The sequence below is a fragment of the Ptychodera flava genome, chromosome 14, assembly GCF_041260155.1.
Source record: "Ptychodera flava strain L36383 chromosome 14, AS_Pfla_20210202, whole genome shotgun sequence".
NCBI lineage: Eukaryota > Metazoa > Hemichordata > Enteropneusta > Ptychoderidae > Ptychodera > Ptychodera flava.
In genome coordinates this window covers 8,909,962-8,930,824 of record NC_091941.1, presented here as the reverse complement: position 1 = coordinate 8,930,824, position 20,863 = coordinate 8,909,962, and the positions used below count along the sequence as shown (strand labels likewise).

At 35.3% G+C, this 20,863-nt stretch overlaps 1 protein-coding gene across 4 annotated transcripts in view; it reads right to left on the bottom strand.

Moving 5' to 3' along the window:
- The window catches only part of LOC139149226 (vascular endothelial growth factor receptor 3-like), a 65,834-nt gene extending 45,283 nt beyond the window's left edge, over window positions 1-20,551 (bottom strand). Inside the window, exons 1-2 of one of the 4 annotated variants that reach the window (XM_070720824.1) lie at window positions 20,375-20,551; window positions 5,977-6,110 (exon numbers count right to left, since the gene is read on the bottom strand). Coding sequence is in view for 1 of the 4 variants with exons in the window: in XM_070720823.1 (XP_070576924.1) it covers window positions 5,977-6,150 (174 nt within the window). In the remaining 3 variants the exon portion in view is untranslated. Of the gene's footprint in view, window positions 1-5,976; window positions 7,165-8,027; window positions 8,320-20,374 lie in introns of those variants that run through there. The other 3 variants (XM_070720825.1, XM_070720826.1, XM_070720823.1) reach the window with 3 other exon arrangements.
- Between the last annotated feature and the right edge of the window lie 312 nt (window positions 20,552-20,863).

Sequence of the window (20,863 nt, the reverse complement as noted above, 5' to 3'; positions counted from 1 at the left end):
TTAAACTAAAAAGTGACAGTCAATATATTCAAGAAATATTCAATAATGGAATGTCTCACAGAAAGAAACAGAATAATTTCCAAGAAATTATCATGAATTCAATTTGATTGCTTATAAATAGAAAGTGAAGCACAATTCACTTACACATGTTATTGATTGCTTTTAACGATGCGTTCAGATAATGCTTGACTATAGCAAGCTCTACACTGTTCACAGTCAGATTGCTGTCATAAATTTGAAAGCCACTTGGTCAGACGGTAAAAAGTTTCAGTTTGTAAGAAATCAATGAAATGTCCTCGAGCGGATGATTTGTAGACAAAATAATCAAGAAATGTTTATCAAAGCATAGCAGTTTAGGAAAGGCTTGAGCCATCATCAAACATAAAAACTGAGCATGTTGTCACATTGCATGGCCAGTAGTTTTGGATTTCCGTTACAGTAATCACAGCTGTAATCAAAGCGTCTACAATTTCTGAGATTGACACAAAGTGAGAAATTCTGACAATTTTCTATTAAAAAACCCCAAATGTAAATACACTTAAAGCAAAGCGAATGTTCAAATTATTTCTTGCTACTAAATTGATTGTCACCATGATAAATTCATGACATTAGAATGTGTATATTTCTCTGTTGTTAACGCTTCAGTACTCTTCTCTCTGTGTTCTGGACTGAGTGCACAAATTACACAAACAAATAATTAGCGATGGGTGATCGAAACTCTACAAAATCTAAACAAAGCAGAGTAAAGGAATATACATCTATTCAAGAAAACTCAATTAATTTCACGGTAACATATCAATTACAAAATGAAATGTAACAAAAGTCAAAAGAAGATGGCAGAAGAACAAATATTTGTTTCACATTTGTTTTCCTTACTAGTGCTAACTGAAAATTTGGCCTTGTGGGGAAATTAAAACATGCTGAAGTGTATTTGAGCAGGGAAATTGTGTCATTAGTAAATAAAGACTGTAGACCACAGTGTTTCACTGCATTTGCAGCATTGTAAACAATCAACAGTGCTGTTTGAGCTGCTTTCAGAGCTCCCCTTCTGTGCAAGTCTAACAGGTGGTCTCTACAAAGGATGTTGGATAAATCCAGCAAAGACAGAAATTGTCTTCTATTTGTCTTCCCATGCCATCAGTTTACTCTGGTGTGCAAGCTTAAATTAAGAAATAATTACTTTTTCAGAATCACTGTCGGCACGATCATATGCAGTGAGCTCATGGAACTGTGACAGAACTTTATTAAAGAAAAGCAGCTTTGGACTTATTTTTAAACTATTAAGAAATCAGTCTTATAGCATCTTGCTTTTATAAAAATTTATTTTTCCTACATGGTTAACACAGAGCGTGGTAGACATTTCAAACTCATTGAATGAGCCTTGTTGGCATATTTCCTTTGATAAATCCATATATTTGCATGGTCAACCAAGGTTTTCACTTTTTATGTTGAAAGACATTTGTTAAAATTTCCTTAAGCATTTTCACCACCTAAAATATTTCAATACAGTCATCTGATAACTGTTTCTTTCCTGTGAAATAAATTTAAACATTTTGTAATGTATTAATTTGGCAACAAAGTGTATTTTTATTGTAATTTAAAGATATGAGACTGTGTCAAAATATCTGAAACTCATCTGGCATCTTTTTACTGTTTTTCCTCTTAATACATTGCAACTACTCCTGACATTCATAGTTTACCATGGCGCATCCGCAACGTTGAATGACATTCATTTCGCTTGAAATATACCAGCGATTGATTTTTGAAGTAAAGGACATTTTTAAAGCTCTCATGCATGAAATAATTGTTTCAAACACGTATTATAAAGAAGATGAAGTTACTTGCGCTGACTACAGGTGTTTTGTTAGGCCAAGTACAACAAAGACACACGTGCTGTGATCTTTTTGTGGTAATTACACCAGCTTATTGCTGCCGTAAACATGAAATGGATGTTTGATTATAAAATGAGAGGGCAGGTCATCCATTCATAAGGTCGAAGGTGAAGGTGGAAATAGATATTTGTCCATGAGTTGTTTTTGCCTTTTAATTGAATTACCACAAAACAACAATTTCTTGAATAAAATCTTCAATTGACAGACTCCATGATCAAACGTAAACGACTTTACCATGGAAACACCTTGTCAAAAGTTTTCATTTTCTTGATTACTGATGACCGCACAGGAACACATTATAGATACTTCTTTACTTAAACTATCAAGTTGTGACGTGTTTTAGCCGATATGCTGTGAGCCTCCTATTGGTTATGGTGAACACCTGATTACAGCTAAGCAAAATTCTCCTGCACATCTTAGGGCACCTTTCTTACTAAACAAATACAAATAAAACCCCTTTGATAATGTTAAATTGCAATAATGCTTAACATGACCCAAGCTTCCTTCAGGCTTGCTGATATTTAGATATGCATTTGTAATTATCCTGTATTTGGTTGTTTCTAATCATTCCACAATAATCTACAGACATACCGGTACTGTTGATTCACTTACAGAAATACTCAACAATCAATATCTTAGAAGCAAAAGGAAAAAAAACGATTTGTCGTTTTGATTGAGAAAGGATAATAACTCGATGAAAAGTGTATTTTGCTGAAATTTGAAAACAACAAGTAGATAACCAGGGAACATCAGAAGCAGTCTTGTTGTCTTGTTGTACCTTGAATTACAACTTTGGTATTTCAAGAGAAACCGCTATAAAATGACTGAGAAGCTCCTATTATGTTTACCAGCTTTCACTAAACCCCCCATCCCAATTTCCTCATGTACGGATCCATCTATTCTAGCCTACTTAAAAACATATGCTGCATAATGACAGTAGATGGGTAAAGCACTCCCGTGGTGACTGAGATGACACAAGGCAAGGAAATTAAGTGATCTACAAAAAACTACACTGAACTTTTTATTTTATTTCTTACCTCAAACAACATTTATGTGGAAAGCCTTATACACATACATCAGTGATTCTGATTTCATTTGAGCCTTACCAGTAGGCATATTAAATTTAATACAGTAATTAAATTAAGAATATGTCTTTATGTGTGTTTCTGGAGAATATTGGATATTTTTCAGCTGGATTCACACTGATGCTGAGAGCCATAATCAAAACTCCTTTGTGTTATACATACTTGTAACTAGTTTGATTCACTATCGTGTAAATTATGAAAAGGAAATAAAATTAATTCCCTTGTGCACAGCAGCTGTAATTACACCCTCCTATTATAAATATTTCAGAGATTTTGTCTATTTTATTTTCATCAAACATGCTACAAAAAGTTTAATTTCATAAATTAAAGAGTCAACTGAAGCTGTGATGTCTAAGTACTGGAAGTCACTTGAAAACAAAAAAAAAATGTATTTGATGAATATCGCATATTTAAATGTTCTAAAAACCTACTTAGAATCATTATTGTTGTAGTGCCTTGAAACAAAGTATAGAAATTGTCTCTGGTGGGATGTAAAAGTGACATAATGACCACAGAAGTGAAATGTTGCAAAGGGACTGAGTTTCTCACGGCAAAGTACAGGCCATTTAGAGGCAATTGAAGGCAATCTAAAGCAATGGGGTGATTTGTACTGTAGCAGGGACTGTGCAGTAACGCTGATATATTCCATCGTAGCGGTACGCTCCGAAGACCTACTGAATGTCTGAGTGCCTAAAGCTACGGCTATACTACACTCACATACTAGGTAATTTATACATAAAAGAAAGCCATTCCACTGTTTCCAACTTGCTGCATATTCTCATTTCAGTGCTCAATAATCAAGTTTAGGGCATTCAATTTCCACATTAGATGAGATAAACTTCGGTGTCTGTATAGTCCTTGACAAGGATGAGGCATTTGTACAGGCTTGCTTATCTATCCTTTGTTGGTTTTTTCCCAATTTTCATGCCTTGACTGTTTTTTGTCAGAGGGTAGAATATCATTAATCTGTAATATAAACCAATAGCATTGACATTTACCCAGTTACTGTAAATATTTGGCTCATTAATCTAGAACAAAGCAGTTATATTTTACAAAGGATTTTCCTATTTTTGGGGAGTTCTTAGAACTGAGTATGCAAATTATTGTAATGCATCAATGAAAAAACACTTCTGGGAAACGTATCTGTGACAAAATAAATAGGAGGGAAGAAAGCAAAAATATTTCAGGCTGACAACAAAAAGGAATCTATTAAAACGCATTCAACCTCTGATTGGAAAAGTGACTAGACAATTATTTAATAAAGACAAGATGAAGAAATATCAATCAATATCTCAGTACACATGAAAAAGAACCCAACGTAACATCTTTTAAAGATTTCCATAGATAGACCTATTCACTGAAACTGATATCAAATCACTGATTCATTTATTCAATCACTTTCAAACATCAAATCAATCTCTCTCGTGAAGTGAAAAATATTTTCATAATTCAATGACTGAAAAGTGGAAATTGTAAAACAACGACAAGGGGAAGACTTGTCAAAAACCACCACAGTGCCTAAAAATGGATAATGCAATAATCTAGAATACAGCAGAACAGTTGATAATTTCATCAAACTAACCTCTGCAACCTTTGAAGGGCTATGCCATTTTAACACACTCTCACTAAACACAGAAACTGAATCAAATGCTGCTTATCTCGGTCTGTTTATCTTATGTTTCTCAGTCATTTTTACTGTTTTCCCTGTATATTTATCTCTTTCTCTTTCTATGTAGTCTCATAAATTCACGGTTCATAAGCAATACCAAAAAAGATTTTGTTGTTATATGATTTAACATAAAATGCCAATGGTGGAAATAACACTTTACTTCAGAAATTTCCAGCAAGTATGCTTGTAGTGACTTTTGCAATGTCATATTTTTCACTGACAATTGTTTTGAATGAAAAATACATAATGTAATCTAAATACAAAATATTTATTCATACCATGAAACTGGAACAAGCACTCCTGTATGAAATATTAAAGTAAAAACTATTCATTTTGATGATTATAGTCAATAAAATTTCTTGACCTTACAAAAATCCTTGCAAAGCAGACTACCCTGTATGTCATACGGTTTACAGTTCAAATTTACCTTAGCCACACGTACCGCTGTCAAAATATGTATCAGCCCGCATTTCTTTATATTAGTGCTTTTGGAAGGGAAATAAAATATATCTCATTAAAAATCTGAAGAGAGTTAATCTTAAAAATATCTATGATGCCTACATATGAGATGATTTCTGATCTTCAATTGTATACCTTGTTTAATTTTATTTTTTTTGCACATGATAGCACAGTGGTATTAACAAAATGTTCACCATCTTAAAAAGCAACATGCAATTTTGACAGTGTTTCTGAAGGGGTGACTCGTCCACTTTGTTCACAACAGCCATCATGAATCTAAGTGAATGTACTAGCCGGTGTTGGTCTGAAATAACAAATCTAGGATATTACTCCGGGCATTTATTTGCCAAGTCAAATGAATTCCTCGAATTCTTGCATTGAAGCAAAATCTATCAGCTCTAAGATGTGTTGCCATTCACACAAGGAGATGAAAATGTTTTATTTTGATTGATATATAGTATAAAGGAATAAATTATATGGCGTGCGTTGAATTTGGGAGAAAGCCAGGTCAAAGTGCTTTTTTTAAATAAGGTAATTTTTCCTAATAGAGTAGAATGAAATGAAAGAGCATTATTTGTTTTAAAATTATCTTTCAGAATGATAAAGAAACTGGGTCAAAAATTTAAAATCAAATAAAATTCACTCTCTTCAATAATTAACAAAAAGTAAATATCCAACAAAGTCTTGTCTTGCTTTTCCACACATATGTTAAGAATTTTCATACCAGTACGGCATTTACAGCTCTAGCTGCAGCAGAGTTCAATAAAATTTACAATTTGAATCGGCTGATGGGTACGAGTTTTGCAGCTTCAATGGCTTTGATTCAAGAGCCTGTTTAGTGCAGTAGAATTCTATAAATTATGCTACTCACGTTCACCTCATGCAAGACACAGTTTGCCAAACACTGTGCAGCACACAAAGCTTGTACGGCGTTCTGATCCAGTGGAACATCTTTGTTCTCTGCTGTGTCTCCATCCACGACAGCCGCACACCCGTAGCATATGACTGCAATCACGAGGAGAAAAGAGGAAGTTGTAGTAGCCATGACAAAACCCCTACTCACTGATCATGTATCAAGCTCACTAGTGCACTGTCTGCCCACGTACATTGAACGATATTTCAAATGCAGTGAGAGTTATGCATATTTGTTCCCTTCTCTGACTAAAACAGAAACATTTTTTTCTGAACTGGCAGCAGTATCAATTACATGATTCTTGGCTATTGACAGTGGGCTACTATAACAGCATGTAATCCATGCTGTAGTGGTTCACCAATGATAGTGTTTACTCACCTTAATCGACTTACTACTCACGCTATTTAAACCATGCTTCATAAATATGTGGATCATGTGGGCGGAGTCAAGGTGACCTCTGATTGGATTAAAGTTAATTGGATTGACAGGCTGCCTCTGACATTCATGATGTCACTTCCTGGTTCAAAGTTCAAACAAGGAAGTTTCTGATGCAAGTTCAGAAGAAAGTACATGTACAGTAAAAGACAGTTAGCACAGACTGAGAATGAATAATGTATTCAATAATTTTGATGAAATGACAGTCTCAAGCCAATAATGACTCCTATGCAAAATGATTTGTCAAGAATAGTACGTCTTCATCATCTCATAGACTTTTCAAATGAGGGAAATTACAAAAAAGTTCATGGAATTTCTGCTATATTCTGTTCAAAAGTTTGAAAGCAAGTTTGTTTTCAATTGTCATGGTATCATTTGAAATAGCGTCATGATGAAAAAAGTATATAGTGCAAATTGCAAGAGAAGTCACTGCAACAGTGTTGCTGCAGCAAACTTTCAAGTATTATGATACATCATCACTTTTCACAGAAAGAAAAGCAGTAATTGATGGAGGTGACACCAAAGTCAATGTTGTGAAATGTGTTTTCATACAAATCACAAACTTTTTTGTTGTCAAGAGAAATCATTTTCTAATGAAAATATACACTCCATGCCAATTTTTACATCAAAAACAGTGAGCCTCAAAAAATATAATACTTTGCCTTGCCAAAACAATATCTCCATGATGAGTCAAATTGATTATGAGTGTATTTGTGTGTGTGTGTGTGTGTGTGTGTGTGTGTGTGTGTGTGTGTGTGTGTGTACCAGTGGGTTAAATATGTGGGAGCTTCATTGAACTCCAGTCGTGTTACAAATGTGTTACAAATGTTTAAGCACTTTGCAAAAATTCAAACAGTCATGTTAATAACTGATATCTTATCAAAACTGAATTCGACTTCATTATATATAAACTCCAGGCAGCAAACACAAAACCAAGCTTATATTGTAATTAATGCTTAAGTTGTCGAACATTTGTCAAAACTGTATCCTGTGTACCCTGAAAATGCTTAATGAAATGAAATTATTGTGTTATGGTAGCACTGTGCCCTCTCCCAAATATAACATGCCATGATGCAAACAAATTGCCTGTGACACAAGCAAATTTTTGGTTTACATGTACAGATATAGGGCTGATATAAAGAATTTCCACAATTTGCCAGATTGACGCAAAGTTTCCAAAAAAGACATGTTTGTTAAAGGGAACACTGTATGGTAGTCCTTCCCTTTGGTTGCTACTCTCCTGGATGACAGAAGTAACTCAATCTTAAAATACAACACTTGTAAATATAATATCACAATAACAACTTGAATGCATATGCAAGGAAATTAATAGGTCACGACTTTCAACAATAGTTCAATCTATCAATGTGCTATAATACCTACTAAAGTTTTTCACAAAGATGTTTTTCTCCTACTTGGGATAATCGATCAAACATCTTGTGGCAAAGTCCAGATTTGCAAACTCAGAGTTCACATTTCTGAGAGATTTCTGTCGCTTGGATATCACGCCAAATAATAACTGAATCGACAATTCCCACTCATTTACAGGGCTAAGGCCTTGGGTAAACACTGACCTTTCTTTAGCTTGTAAGCAGCATCATCCGAGGTGATACGAACCAATCAATCCTGACTTCTAATTGTTCATATTTCATTTTAAACACCCACGGACTCCCCTCGTGAATCTTAAAGTCCATTACTAACCCACACGTCTGTCCAGCAAAGAATCTTGTAACTGCCTTGAGTGCAGGTATAGTGAAGCATAGTATCTGGTATTACAGTTACATGACCACATATATGTGCAGGAACACATACAGCAGATTGGCAGAAATATCTCCAATGCTGACATAATGATTCTTCAACATCTGTGGGGCTAGCGGATATAGCACATTGACACCGATTGCTAAAACTTGACATAACCTTCGTTTCCTTGACAACCAAGTCTGAGTCATCAAGTTCACTTTGATATCCAATGTAACAACGTGTGTTCTGTTGTTACTGCAACAGCGAGTGACATAACACCAAAAAAAACCCTTGGCGGCCTTCGTAAGTGTCTTCCTGTCAAGCTATATAGACCACTATGTTGAAATACCAAGTTGGATTAATGATTTAAAATTAATGTTTGGATAGTCTCCATGGTTACTTGACAGTGTCCGGAAAACAGACCCACACCCTGATTACAGTCTTTGCAAAGGTGTCACTCAAATTGTGACCTATTTTACGGCTAAACAGGTTAATAAGGCTAGCTTATTTCATCATGTAGAAAAATGAAGCTCTCTTGAACTCCTTATGTACCGGGAACAATCAACATATATGGACTTACTGATACCTAATTTGATTGTAAACTGAAAGCAAATAATTTCAAAGTTATCAAATATTCAAACAACAGTCCTTGAAATTACAAGCACCATGTTTTTAAAAATGTTAAAGACCAAAGAAGGCAGATATTTCAGGTAAACTACTTCGCTACAAAAGTTCCAGAGATGTGGATATTTCATCATCTTTAATTGAGACTGATTATTTTGATAATATTTTGATAATGTTTGGACTTTTGGACTGCATTTCATGATGGAAATTGCCACATGGGGCAATAAAAAAATGAGCATAAACTTTTAACCTGTCATAAAGCTAACTGGACGCATAGAAAATAGCTGATTCATCATCACCGTTCAATGTCCATTGATCATTTGATCATTTGTCCAGTCAAACCTTGGCATCCAAAAAAATATAGGTCATCTTTTCAGAGGAGAAAATCTCAACAAATTTCTTGTGTGTGATAAACTTTCTAAACTAAAAGTGTTCACTGGCAATACTTACAAAGAAGGAAACAACTGTTTTTGAAAAAAAATGTCAACTAGTGAGAATCCAAAAAGTAGCACCAATGACACTGTACTCCTATTTGATCATCAGTTTGATTTACCAAATTTGACAACTAAAGGACATGCAGTTTCAGAGAACAAGATATATAAACAAAATGTGACATACATGGCCAGCTAAAAACTAGACATTTAGATATTTGGACATCATTTCAGGGCTCAAAATACTTGGGTCTATGCTGCACTGTGCATATGCATGTAACCTTCTAGCAAGCAGATTGCCTGCTGAATGTACACACTGAGCATGTCTGAAATGAAAAGGGAATATTTTCTGATTTTACCTGCACATGCCGACTCATCACTTGAAGCACTGAACTTTTGAGCAAAGCTGGTAAATTATATGAAACTCACACAACACGATCATTCACTTCAAGAATGTCAGAAGAGGGACTTGTGTTGGATGATATGGGAAGATGACTTTGAATAAATACATTGTTGATAAACTATGATGCAGTCATTATGCAAAAACCAGGACTTCAAAGCTGATACATTTTGTTGGAAAACATGACAGACATATCAGGAATATTGGCAAAAAAATCTATTTCAAGCTATATATTTGAAATAATCTGAATGAAATAATCCCTAAGAATCTGCGAATAATATTTGAAAACTAAACGTAGAGTAGATTCTGACATGGTGTTATGATCAACTGTCGGAAAATTGGTCCCAAAAATTTACATCATGCTTAAATTTTACCACCATTTCAGACAATGTTTTAACCAAAAATGAGAAAATACTGCCCTCAAAAATAGATGCACATCACATACACATACAATTACACATACACTGATATTATCGTCATTTGAACAAACCCAAATGAGGTCATATTTAGACACCCACATACCAGATTTTTTAAAACTACCTGACACACGGCTTCAGAGAGGAAGATTTCAGTCTTTTCACAGTAACAAAATAAGTGGGCAAATCATGAAAATTTATGTGTAAAAATTTTAGGTTGAAAAAATATGGGTATAGTTATCTTAAGGATTATATGAACAGTGGAAAACAAACAGACCTTTAGTTTGTGAATACGGTTTATTTTTGACCATATTTTACATTTTCTAAAGTCACTTGCATATTTCAGGACTAGTTTAATCACTTTGGCAGTACACCATCTTCAACCAATTATACATCCGCCGAACAACGAGTGAAATGATATGGAGTGATTCTCAAGTTTTTACAGTCAACATGCATACAGATACACACATACACATAGCAAATACACACACTGACTGTTATAAAAAGCTCTCCATGCAATATATGCATAAATATAACAAGTTGTCACTGAAAACCGCACAATAATATTTTTGGTTTAGATGTTCACTAACTCTGTGACATCATGAATTTTCCACCTTTCAACATCAGTCACTGTACAATCTCCAACTCACAGATCAATATTGATATAGATATAGATATTTGTTATACCACCAACAATGCAGCATGATTTCTGCCCTCTATCTGAATTTTGAGGGCAATGTGTTGAATGAACTGTGAACACAGCATATAAAATGATGCTACCAACAGAGCTATACATTTACTTGTTTCAGGCTGCAAGAATATAGTGGTTGGTGAAATTCACTGAACAACAGTACATGTACTTGATAAACATATACATTATAGTCTCGTTTCGTTTGGTGTATACTAATACAGTAAAATGATATACATTGAAAATGTGAAATGCTAGTAATATTCATAGAATAATATTTATTAAAGTAATGTTTATAGAATTCATTTTTATTATGAAAACGCTTTCAGCACAAGAGCACAACATGAACTGATCCCTAAAATCTAAACATCAAAGCCAGCAGATTTGAAAAATTGGCAGAGGATGAAATTTTAAGCATAACCTACAAAATATTGATGAAAAAATAAGCATCCTGCACGTTGTCATAATTAAAAAGCCCACAAAAATGAGATGATTGACGAGAATCTGGAAACCTGGTTTCAAAACCTGCAGTCAACCACTTTCTGGAAAGCTTGTCATTCAAATACTACGTTATCATGAAGAGAATACAGATTATTTATCAGAGTTTTGAATTGCTGAGAATTTGCTGACTGAAATTTCAAAGCAATCAGAAAGACAGCTCATGAAAATCATTTTTTTACAGCAAATAATCTGATCTAGATATATAAAATGCTGATTCAGTACCAATTTTGGAAAAAATTATAAGAGAATTCCATGAAATCTACTGACCAAAATTTCAAAGTGATGGTAACAGGAAATTCTGAGAAGAGCAAGTTTTGTTCGAGTAGACAAAAATATTTTCAAAAATGCAAAATTACAATCTTTTAAATGATTTCAACAAATGTAACGATGAAAGTTAAAGATGATGAGACTTCTTATTTTTTCAATAAATGGAAAATAACATGACTCAATAATTTGTTCATCAAGAAAATGTTTCTCTATCATGGCCAGTGACATTGTCTTACCTGGGCTCAAAGCACTCCTTGGTAATTCGTTGAAATTAAATACTAGTAGGCCATAAAGGGACAACAATTTTGTTGTTGTTGTAAATCACAAATCATAGTTTGTTTTGCCATATTATAGCAAGAATCACAGAATGGTTGGCTGTTGCAAAGTGCATGCACAGCCAATAAAATAAGAAACATAAATTTCAAACTAATGAAGGTACATATCCTGAACGATAAATTAATATTTCTACATCTTTTATCAGGCAAGCAGCATTTCTCATTCCGTTAAACATTTTATGAGTTGAATTAGCGTATTTCGACAATCACGCACATGCCAGTGAATCATCTTCCAAATAAAAATCTTTACTGTAAAGAAACTGTTGGTTGCTACCCAGTCGGTTATTGACCCTAAATTATGAACTCAGCTTGTATTCAGTTACATTTCTATCACTATGTTATATTAGGATTTGATAAATTAGCACAGGATGTCATTTGGCATCACTCCTACTCTTCCGCACTGTCATAATAGCAAAACACTGATTTACAACTCTGGAAGAATCCTACGGCTATTGTCCACAGGAGAAATTATATTAGTCATATAAATTACTTTGATTCTAAGTAACCACTGATAAAAGATGTAATCTAATACATTATCTGTTAATGACTAAGGCAATCAAATAACATCATCCTGTGAACAAGAACTGATCATCAAACAACCTTGTCCAAGTTCTCTCCCTATTTTCAAAGGATGCAATGAACTTCAGCCTATCTTCGTCTTTATCTCTCAACTTCTACACAGTTAAAATAAGCTTAAGGCTTGGCCACCTTGTTTTCCCCACACAGCGTCGGTCACGAAAGGTATCTTTAATTACCAGACACCGAGTCCCTAGGTACCCGTAGTCAATTTGATCATACTTTGCGACTGTCCTTCAGTTCCCAGTCGGCTATGATGTCAATTAATGTTGACATCTCTGTAGACATGTTCCAGTCATCTGTACTCTTCACACCTGTAGCATGCTCATCTTTGCTATCTCAGACAACTAATCTGCAATCAGCATCTATCAGATACACACAATATATTTTCCTGACATTGCAAGGTCATCACAGCAGGTCCTTGTCCTCGTTTGCTCATTGCCCTACATAAAATATACTTTACAACATTTTTCTTCACAACTGGCTTCTCTTATGATGTCAAATTACTTTCACAAATATTTGCTCTCTTTTCATTTTTGTCAAATCACTGCAAATTATTCAGCCTCTATCTGGTCACACCTATTGAAATTATTTTACCTCAATCTATCAGGACACACAACTTTTGAAATTATGCATGACATACAAGTATGAATAAAAGGTGATTGTACTTTCCATGTTGTCATACATTCACTAATTAGTCTCGACTTTCTGACTGCGTGTGAAACAGATAAATATCAACCACTCATTTTTTGAATAATTATGTTCTTTAATCAGTAATTTCACATACTTAAAAGAAGATAAAACTTTTACTTTGCATTGGGTAAATCTATATTTCTCATCCAACAAGGTGCCATTTTCTGTTGACTTTGGCCATGACAATTTGTTTTCACTGATATCTTCATCTTACAATAGTGTGCAGCACTGCAGAAGAATTGAAAGAAACAGGTTGATGTCATTGAGACTTCTTTATGGACTTTGTTTTGCTCCCTCCCTATCTCATTTTTTGAGCCAATTTATATGCTGGCTATATTTCTTTAAAGTGTCCGGTAAATTGCATTTTTACATTTAAGGTAATTGTTTTCAAAAGTTTTCAGAAAATCTTACATTAAATTGTATCACAAATCTTATTAAATATGTCAGGTTGTCCAGCTTTCACGTTGATGATTCATAAAAATCACTACAATCTCATAACAATCTTCCTCTATTAACTGCCTGAAACACTATCAGGTTCATGAACAAAAATCTTCTTGCATCAATTGATTTAAGCTTAATACCAATATTTTACCATCCAACATTGTATTCAGGTACTAAGCAAGAGCAGTATGTGCATCACAACATATCTCGATCACATTGATGTATTGACAAACTAACTGGTCCCTGTGCCAAAGCTTACAAGTACCATATGCATCTGTCATGGTCTTAGGGTAGGATTATCATGTTAAAGACATTAATGTCTTCTTTGTCCCTAGTCTCAGAGACATCAGTCAATTAAGAGAAGGTTTCACCAGTAGCCCAAGATAATATAAGAGCTTTTGAGAAGGTGACTGACATGCATTGTACAGGGTAATTAACGCACGGGGCCCATTGCACAGACTATGCATTGAAAACTCAAAGTCTCATAAAAATTCAATTGAGTCAAGACTTCGAATTAACTTGTAAATGATAAGCATGCACATGGTATACACAAGAATGTGGAAAAGGTAAATAATGTCCATTTCAACATGCTTTGGGGACACAATTGGTGATGTACAGAATAGACAAAAATAATGACTACAAAAGTTACAGTCTTTAAATATGAATCTTATAGCGGAGATGAAAACGACATCACTGACTTAATGTGGTGTTTTTCACTTGAAGACTAACAGATTCTGTTTAAAATGACTATTTAACCTAAATGCATTAACCACAGTGATCATTAATCATACAGAGAAATGACAATGATGATATCAGCAATTGACATGATGACTTCAACAACTGAAGTATCTATATCTGTGTACACTCTGGCGTTATCTACCTGACTGTAAACATGTGTTTCTTTTTACTCATCAAAGTGGATCACTGACACAATTGGCTCAGAACCCATACATATAGATACCTTTATGAGAGCAGTTTCAACACAAAACAACTCCATCAGCTGAGAGCAAATGACTTAACACATCGCATTCAACTGATTTTCCAAGTTTGCAAATGTCCTCCCAGCAGCATAGGGAAACTCTGACAGGATTGAGCTGCTTGTCCATTTTGGTGGACATTTACTGCAGCTAATTAATGACTGTCCATCAAAATGTTATACAGTGATAACCACCGTACTTGGCCTTGTGATATACTATAGGCTGAGGGACCGTGGAGAGACCATTATTAGGGAGGGTAGGGAGAATTTATATAACAATTAAGCACTGCAAAAGCATATTTCAATGCCAAAATAACTGTTTTATTCCTCAGAGCAACTTGAAAGAGACAATAAACAAGTGGTGATTTGTCTATGTACAATCTACTTTCCACCAAAGAAAAACCTGATAATGTAATCAATGACTTGAACGGAAAATTCCCGATTTTGATTGAATTCTCAAAGACAGAAAATGTTGTAATCTGCTTGGTTACCATCCATTTCTTGTTTAAATTTTGTTGATTTTATTATCTCAGAAATAATTCTGAGCTGGAGTTTTTAATTTGTCTATGAGGAACAACTTGTCCCCAGCTGACCATGCTGCTGTTTCCCCTTCATCAATTCACTAACCTCGAATTACCAATGGGCAAATGTCAGCTAATAGGACAAGCAATGTACTAATTACAATACACATGGGATCAAGCAGACTCCAGACAAGCCATATACTTCAAAGGACATGTGATCTATCAGTAACACATCAGAGATAACCTACAGAGGAAGTGGACTACTCGTATTAGTAGTGACTCAGTGAGCAGATATGAACTGGATATGCTCCTGTCAATAGGTTTTGGAGCAAACAGTTTGATGGAAATTGACAAAATTTACCCTACAATTTTATACATGCAAATTTTGTCATTCCTAGCTTTGAAACTTACAAACCAGGTTTTGAAGTCATAAACTGACAAATAATATCAGAGAAATTGCTGTTTTGATCATGAATGACACACAATAAAAAAATTGAAATATGAAAATGTCATCTTTAACAAAGCACTGTGCCAAATTTGTAGCCTATAACCCATTACTGTATCAAGAAAAAAGCAAACTAGTGACAACCAAAAGGATATGAAGCAAACTCGTGACAACTCATCCATCTTGAATATTCCAGTATTTTCCAAGAATTTATAAGGATACAGATATTACTTCCTAATGCAAAAAGAATCTGCTAACCAGCAACTTGGATCATGGTATGTATAACTATGAAAGTTGCTTGACTTGGGCAATCTAACATACAGCTGACTAGTACCAGTCCTAACAATGTAACAACTAAGCAATCAGTTTGACATAAGCAATTTCCCACTTACAAGCAATCAAGGTACAAACCAAAGCCGCCAAACAAGGGATTTGAGGTGCATAGATGCTTTAAAACATTCACATCTTTCTAACTGCTACGTGATAGAATTTTGTCAGAGATATCTTGATTCCATTTTATTCTTTGCTGAACAAAAATAAGGAATTGTGTGTTAACACAATTCTAGTTTGTAAGTCCACGGAGCTAGGCCGCCTGCAGAACAAACATGTCCCGAAGTCACTTTGCACATCTTGCTGACGTAGACGTCTTAGTACCGGCTATCTAACTACCCATCTTGCTGACGTAGACATCTTTTAGCACCCGTTATCTAGCTACCCATCCTTTCTTGCACATGGCACTTGATCTCAGCCTTGCTTCATGCTCCTGGTCCAAGTTCATTCATTCTAGGCCATCAGGCTGCCTGCCAAGCCTTCTAGGCCATTAGGCTACCTGCCAAGCTATCCCGCCACCATCCCAATCTCCTCCTTGGCTCCACTAGTCTGCTTCCCACTATGTGCCGTCCATTGCTTGTACCCCCACTCAAGAAGGTGGTCTCCACTGGCCCGGTGGAACCACTTTCACTTTCGGCTTTCCAAAGGTCTGCAAACACAACTTTGCAACCTAAACCTTTGCCCCGGAAGCAGACTGGCGGAGACCCCTCGCCCAATCTTTGAGTTATTTTTTGCTTAGTTGTGACATAGTTTTTGCATAGTTTTTTACTTTCTTAGTTTTGCTTGACATTGTACTTTCCGTTCTTAGGTTATCACTGCTTTGTATTTGTCCACAGTTGCATATTAAATTTCCTTGAACGCCATATTCTGTGTAGCGGTGTGTGCTTACAAATTGCATAGTGTACAACATTTGATTTTAGACAACTGTTTCCTCACAAAACCACAGACAATGGAATACAATGTTTTTGCAAAGGAATGAGTATTACTATCAGAGATAAAGATGAAAGATTGAATTCTTTTATTACAAGAGCATTCAAGAAATTTTCACAGCAATTACAAAGTACTTATACTGTATATTATTGAAAGCTGGATTTGATATGTTGTATAGCTGGAACAGAAAGCATTAAAAGGACATTGTTCTCAGAGTTTACTAAACCCTGTTAGATCATACTCAATGTTTTTGTGTTATCATCAAACATTCCAGATATAGGCAGTGATTCCATCATAGTTCTGCTCATAGAACAACAACATAGCCCCACCAACTTGATTTTGCACGATTTACTTTGTTTAAAAAAACAAAAGCAAAGAGTGTTACCTATTGTGGTTAAATCACAGTCCACTGTGTACTGTGCAGTCATAAATGAAATGAAGATCCAGAGAGCATGAGTTTTACAGGTGATGCAAGGTGAAAATTCCAAGAACTTGCAGCTCTAGTTGCATATTTCAGTGAATTTTCTGCCCTTTGAGCAATTATCCTGATTCTGTATATATTGAGAATCAGACCTAATCAGTGATTTGCAATGAACCTTACCATCACAAGTGCTTCCAAACAAATCTTCAACACTCCATGACTAGAATTCAACGATTTGATTAATGCCTGACCTTCAAATAGATATCTGACCACACCTTACAGGTCATATCAAGATGGATTGCTGCCAGCCAATAGCATTGCAGTAAAAGTGGGTGAATATATCTACCTATACAGATCATGTGTTTTAGTTTTTCATACAAACAAACATGATAGTAAGTTTCCAAAACAAATTTGTCCTTCCTTCCTCTAGAATTGCAAACACCCGAACTTTACAACATCAATGAGCTCTGTATATGCCTTTCCATGGTTGCATCCATAAAGGTAATTGACATGACAATGTATTTTACTTCCATTTTGTTCAGAATGGTAATTTGACCAAAAGGGGAATGCATAACCTTTCTTACTACCAGAGTGTGTACTTGAAAGAGTATTTTGTAAACAACTATGATATTAGTAACCATGTTGAGTGTACATGCCCCATAGTCTTTCTTTGTTCTTCCATGTTCCATGCTAATAGGGCTCTTTTGTCAGATTGCAGATTTGTTACTAAGTATGGCTGCAAGTGACATTGGACACTGCTGGATGCTAGGAATCTGGCCAAATTTTGTCAGCTTTGCATGCTTGGCTATTGGAGCTTGTACTCAAGAGTTGTTCATATGTTCAGTGTAACATTGGCAGTAGATTATTACAGTTGTATTTTTGTTATTCTTGCATAAATTATTAACAAAAATGTACTCTAAATTTGCAAACAATTATTTTTGCATATTAATGAGAGAACGATGACATCATTTGCAAATAGCCCAATTTCTATCCTATGCCACACTGATGCTTACTGTTTCTGAACATCTTTTTTGATCTATACACCATTATACACCATTGATCTATAACCATTATAACCAGTGATCACAAATCACTGAAAACTTTGCATGAAGATAGTGTATGTGTACTCTTCTGTTGAGGAAAATTTAAACAGAACAGCTTGTTCACAAAATCTTATAAATAATAGAAACTATTTTATTGCTCTCTGTAACTTAATAATGCAAATCACAATGCTGGCAGCTGTTGCTACTGCTAATTACTTCTATATTTTCAAAACTTCACTTCATCCACTGGAAAATATGATGGTTGGATTCATAACCAGATATTGGTAAACTTACAGCTGAAATGTTTTCACAATTATTCCAAGTCTATACAGTAGCTGAAGCCATCACTGAGGGACCACCTAATATGTATGCACAGTGAAACTGTAAGGTGTATCAGAGTGTGCATATCAATGGTGTGAAAATTACAGACACTTGTTCCCTTGATTTGGTCTTTCACAAGAACTTTAAGTGATATGAATGACAAACCTACAAATTGTGGCAATTCTAGATGCCATATCTATGCAGTCATGGTACGTATCAGGTAGCTGCACATCATCTGAAAACAAACAAACATCAAGGCATACCTTTGAAAATGACAGGAGAGCTAACATTTGCTCCCCTGAAATCATAACAGGTGTGATAGGCAAGTGATTCAACAGCTCCCTTGATAAGAGCAAGGCAAGTGAAAATTATCAAGCTTTTGATCAACTTTATATGTTTTAATTCCGAGGAGACCTTCCCTATGATTATAATGTTTTTAGAATTACATGTTTGAACAAAGACAAGCTGATAAAAAATTTGATTTAAAAAATAAAGCATGAAGCTGTAGAGTTTTATATGCTTAACAACGCATTTATACCAAACAAAACAGCAATTTTTCATGGTTACCTTAAACTACGAGTATACACTCACAAATGATGAATTATTATTACTTCCAGTGTACAGGTTGATTTGGGTCTACGCGAGTGAAAAATAGCTCTTGGTCGTGAGTGGTAGGTGAGAAGAGTGACTGCTCTCCTCAAAACATAATGTCTGAAACATCTGATGATAGCTTCAGAGTTTTTGCAATTCATACACAGATTCAGCGAAAACAACAAAATGTGGTCAAATCTTGAAAATAAGAGACCCTGAATGACTATATTGATGTATTACTTAAAAAGTAAATTTCACAGTCTGGTCAATAATCACAGACAGAGCTATAATATTTGTGGGAACAATTTCGTACAAGTTTGTCTCATGTAGACATTTGTGGTCTTCATTCTTAAGTGATGAGTATGCATGAATCTATATCATACTGCTGTGATTATGTGACGTACATTTCTATTTGACAACCCACTGTCGATACATGTCATATCTTAGATTGAATAGCAGTACGAACACTTTAGTCTGCTCAGCTTTGTCTGATTATGTTATTGAAGGGAGTAGATGGTGGAAATGTTTTATGACAGATTGTTTCTAAGGTTTTACTCCTGTTTGTAGGTGTTTTTTGTGTGAATATATAGTTTTTTGTCATTGCCATTAATTGTCTGTTTTTATATTTAGTTTGTACATTTCTGTAAGCTGGTCCTCAAAATAAAGGTTATCGTAACAAATGAACATTCAGTATTTACCCATGCTGAATATACTGGAAGTGGTATGCATACTGGAATACACTTGTATGACAAGTGGTTTTGTTTCAGTACAAACATGACATGATAAGCGGTTACAGGTGAGTTTGAAGATGGGGCGGATCAGAGTTTCATGCCACACGAAACGAGTGAGGACGGGAGGTTGCATCACATAGGGGATTAGAGTGGCAACAGGCTAAGTGCCCGTGGGAGAGGGGAGGGGCACCAAGGCCCCATCCCTCCGAATTGTAGATTAAATGATCTAGTCATCCTTATTTGCAGTCAGAATTCGAGAGCTACTAGTACTAGTACTAGTAGACGCATTCACACACTTTGGAATCGTCGGCTTGTTACCCAGTCAATGTGACATGCAATTTTTTTTCTATTGGTTTGAAAGTGAAGCACTTGATAGACTGATTAATTTACTGCAAGTGCAATTAACTCGAATCGCCCCGCTCCTCGATCCTAGCTCCTCCTCTCCCGAATAACGATGCTCAACAATCATAGTGAATTTAGGACGAAGCGTAAGGGCTAACCTGATACTTTGACTCCCCTGCGTCTTCTGACTTATGGCCATGTTGTGATGACTCTGCTAATCAATTATCAAAGTAGTCCTCTGGATTGCTCGTTTCCATGTGGTGTCAACAGGCCATTATACCCATCGCCAAGCAGTCTCTTCCGCTTTGAATTCGCCATCTTTCTCCCGCCTGAAGAGCGCCGCTATGCGGCTTTTTAGGTTTGAACGATCCCTGTTCGGGGGGGGGGGGGGGGGGGGGGGGGGGCCTAAAATTTGATTCATACCATGGAGTGTATCTTTTCCTTTAAATGTGTATATTTTATCAACAATTAGCTTTTGAGTACTTTAAGAAAATCAGGATTCAGGAATAGTCCCTGACATCTTAAGTTTTTCATAGCCCACTGCCCTCAATGTTTGGAGAAAGTTACATGTAGTATCTTGATATCATAATAAGTCTGCATTACCTGTATGAAAAAAGTAACTTAAATTTCACAGAATTTTTCAATTA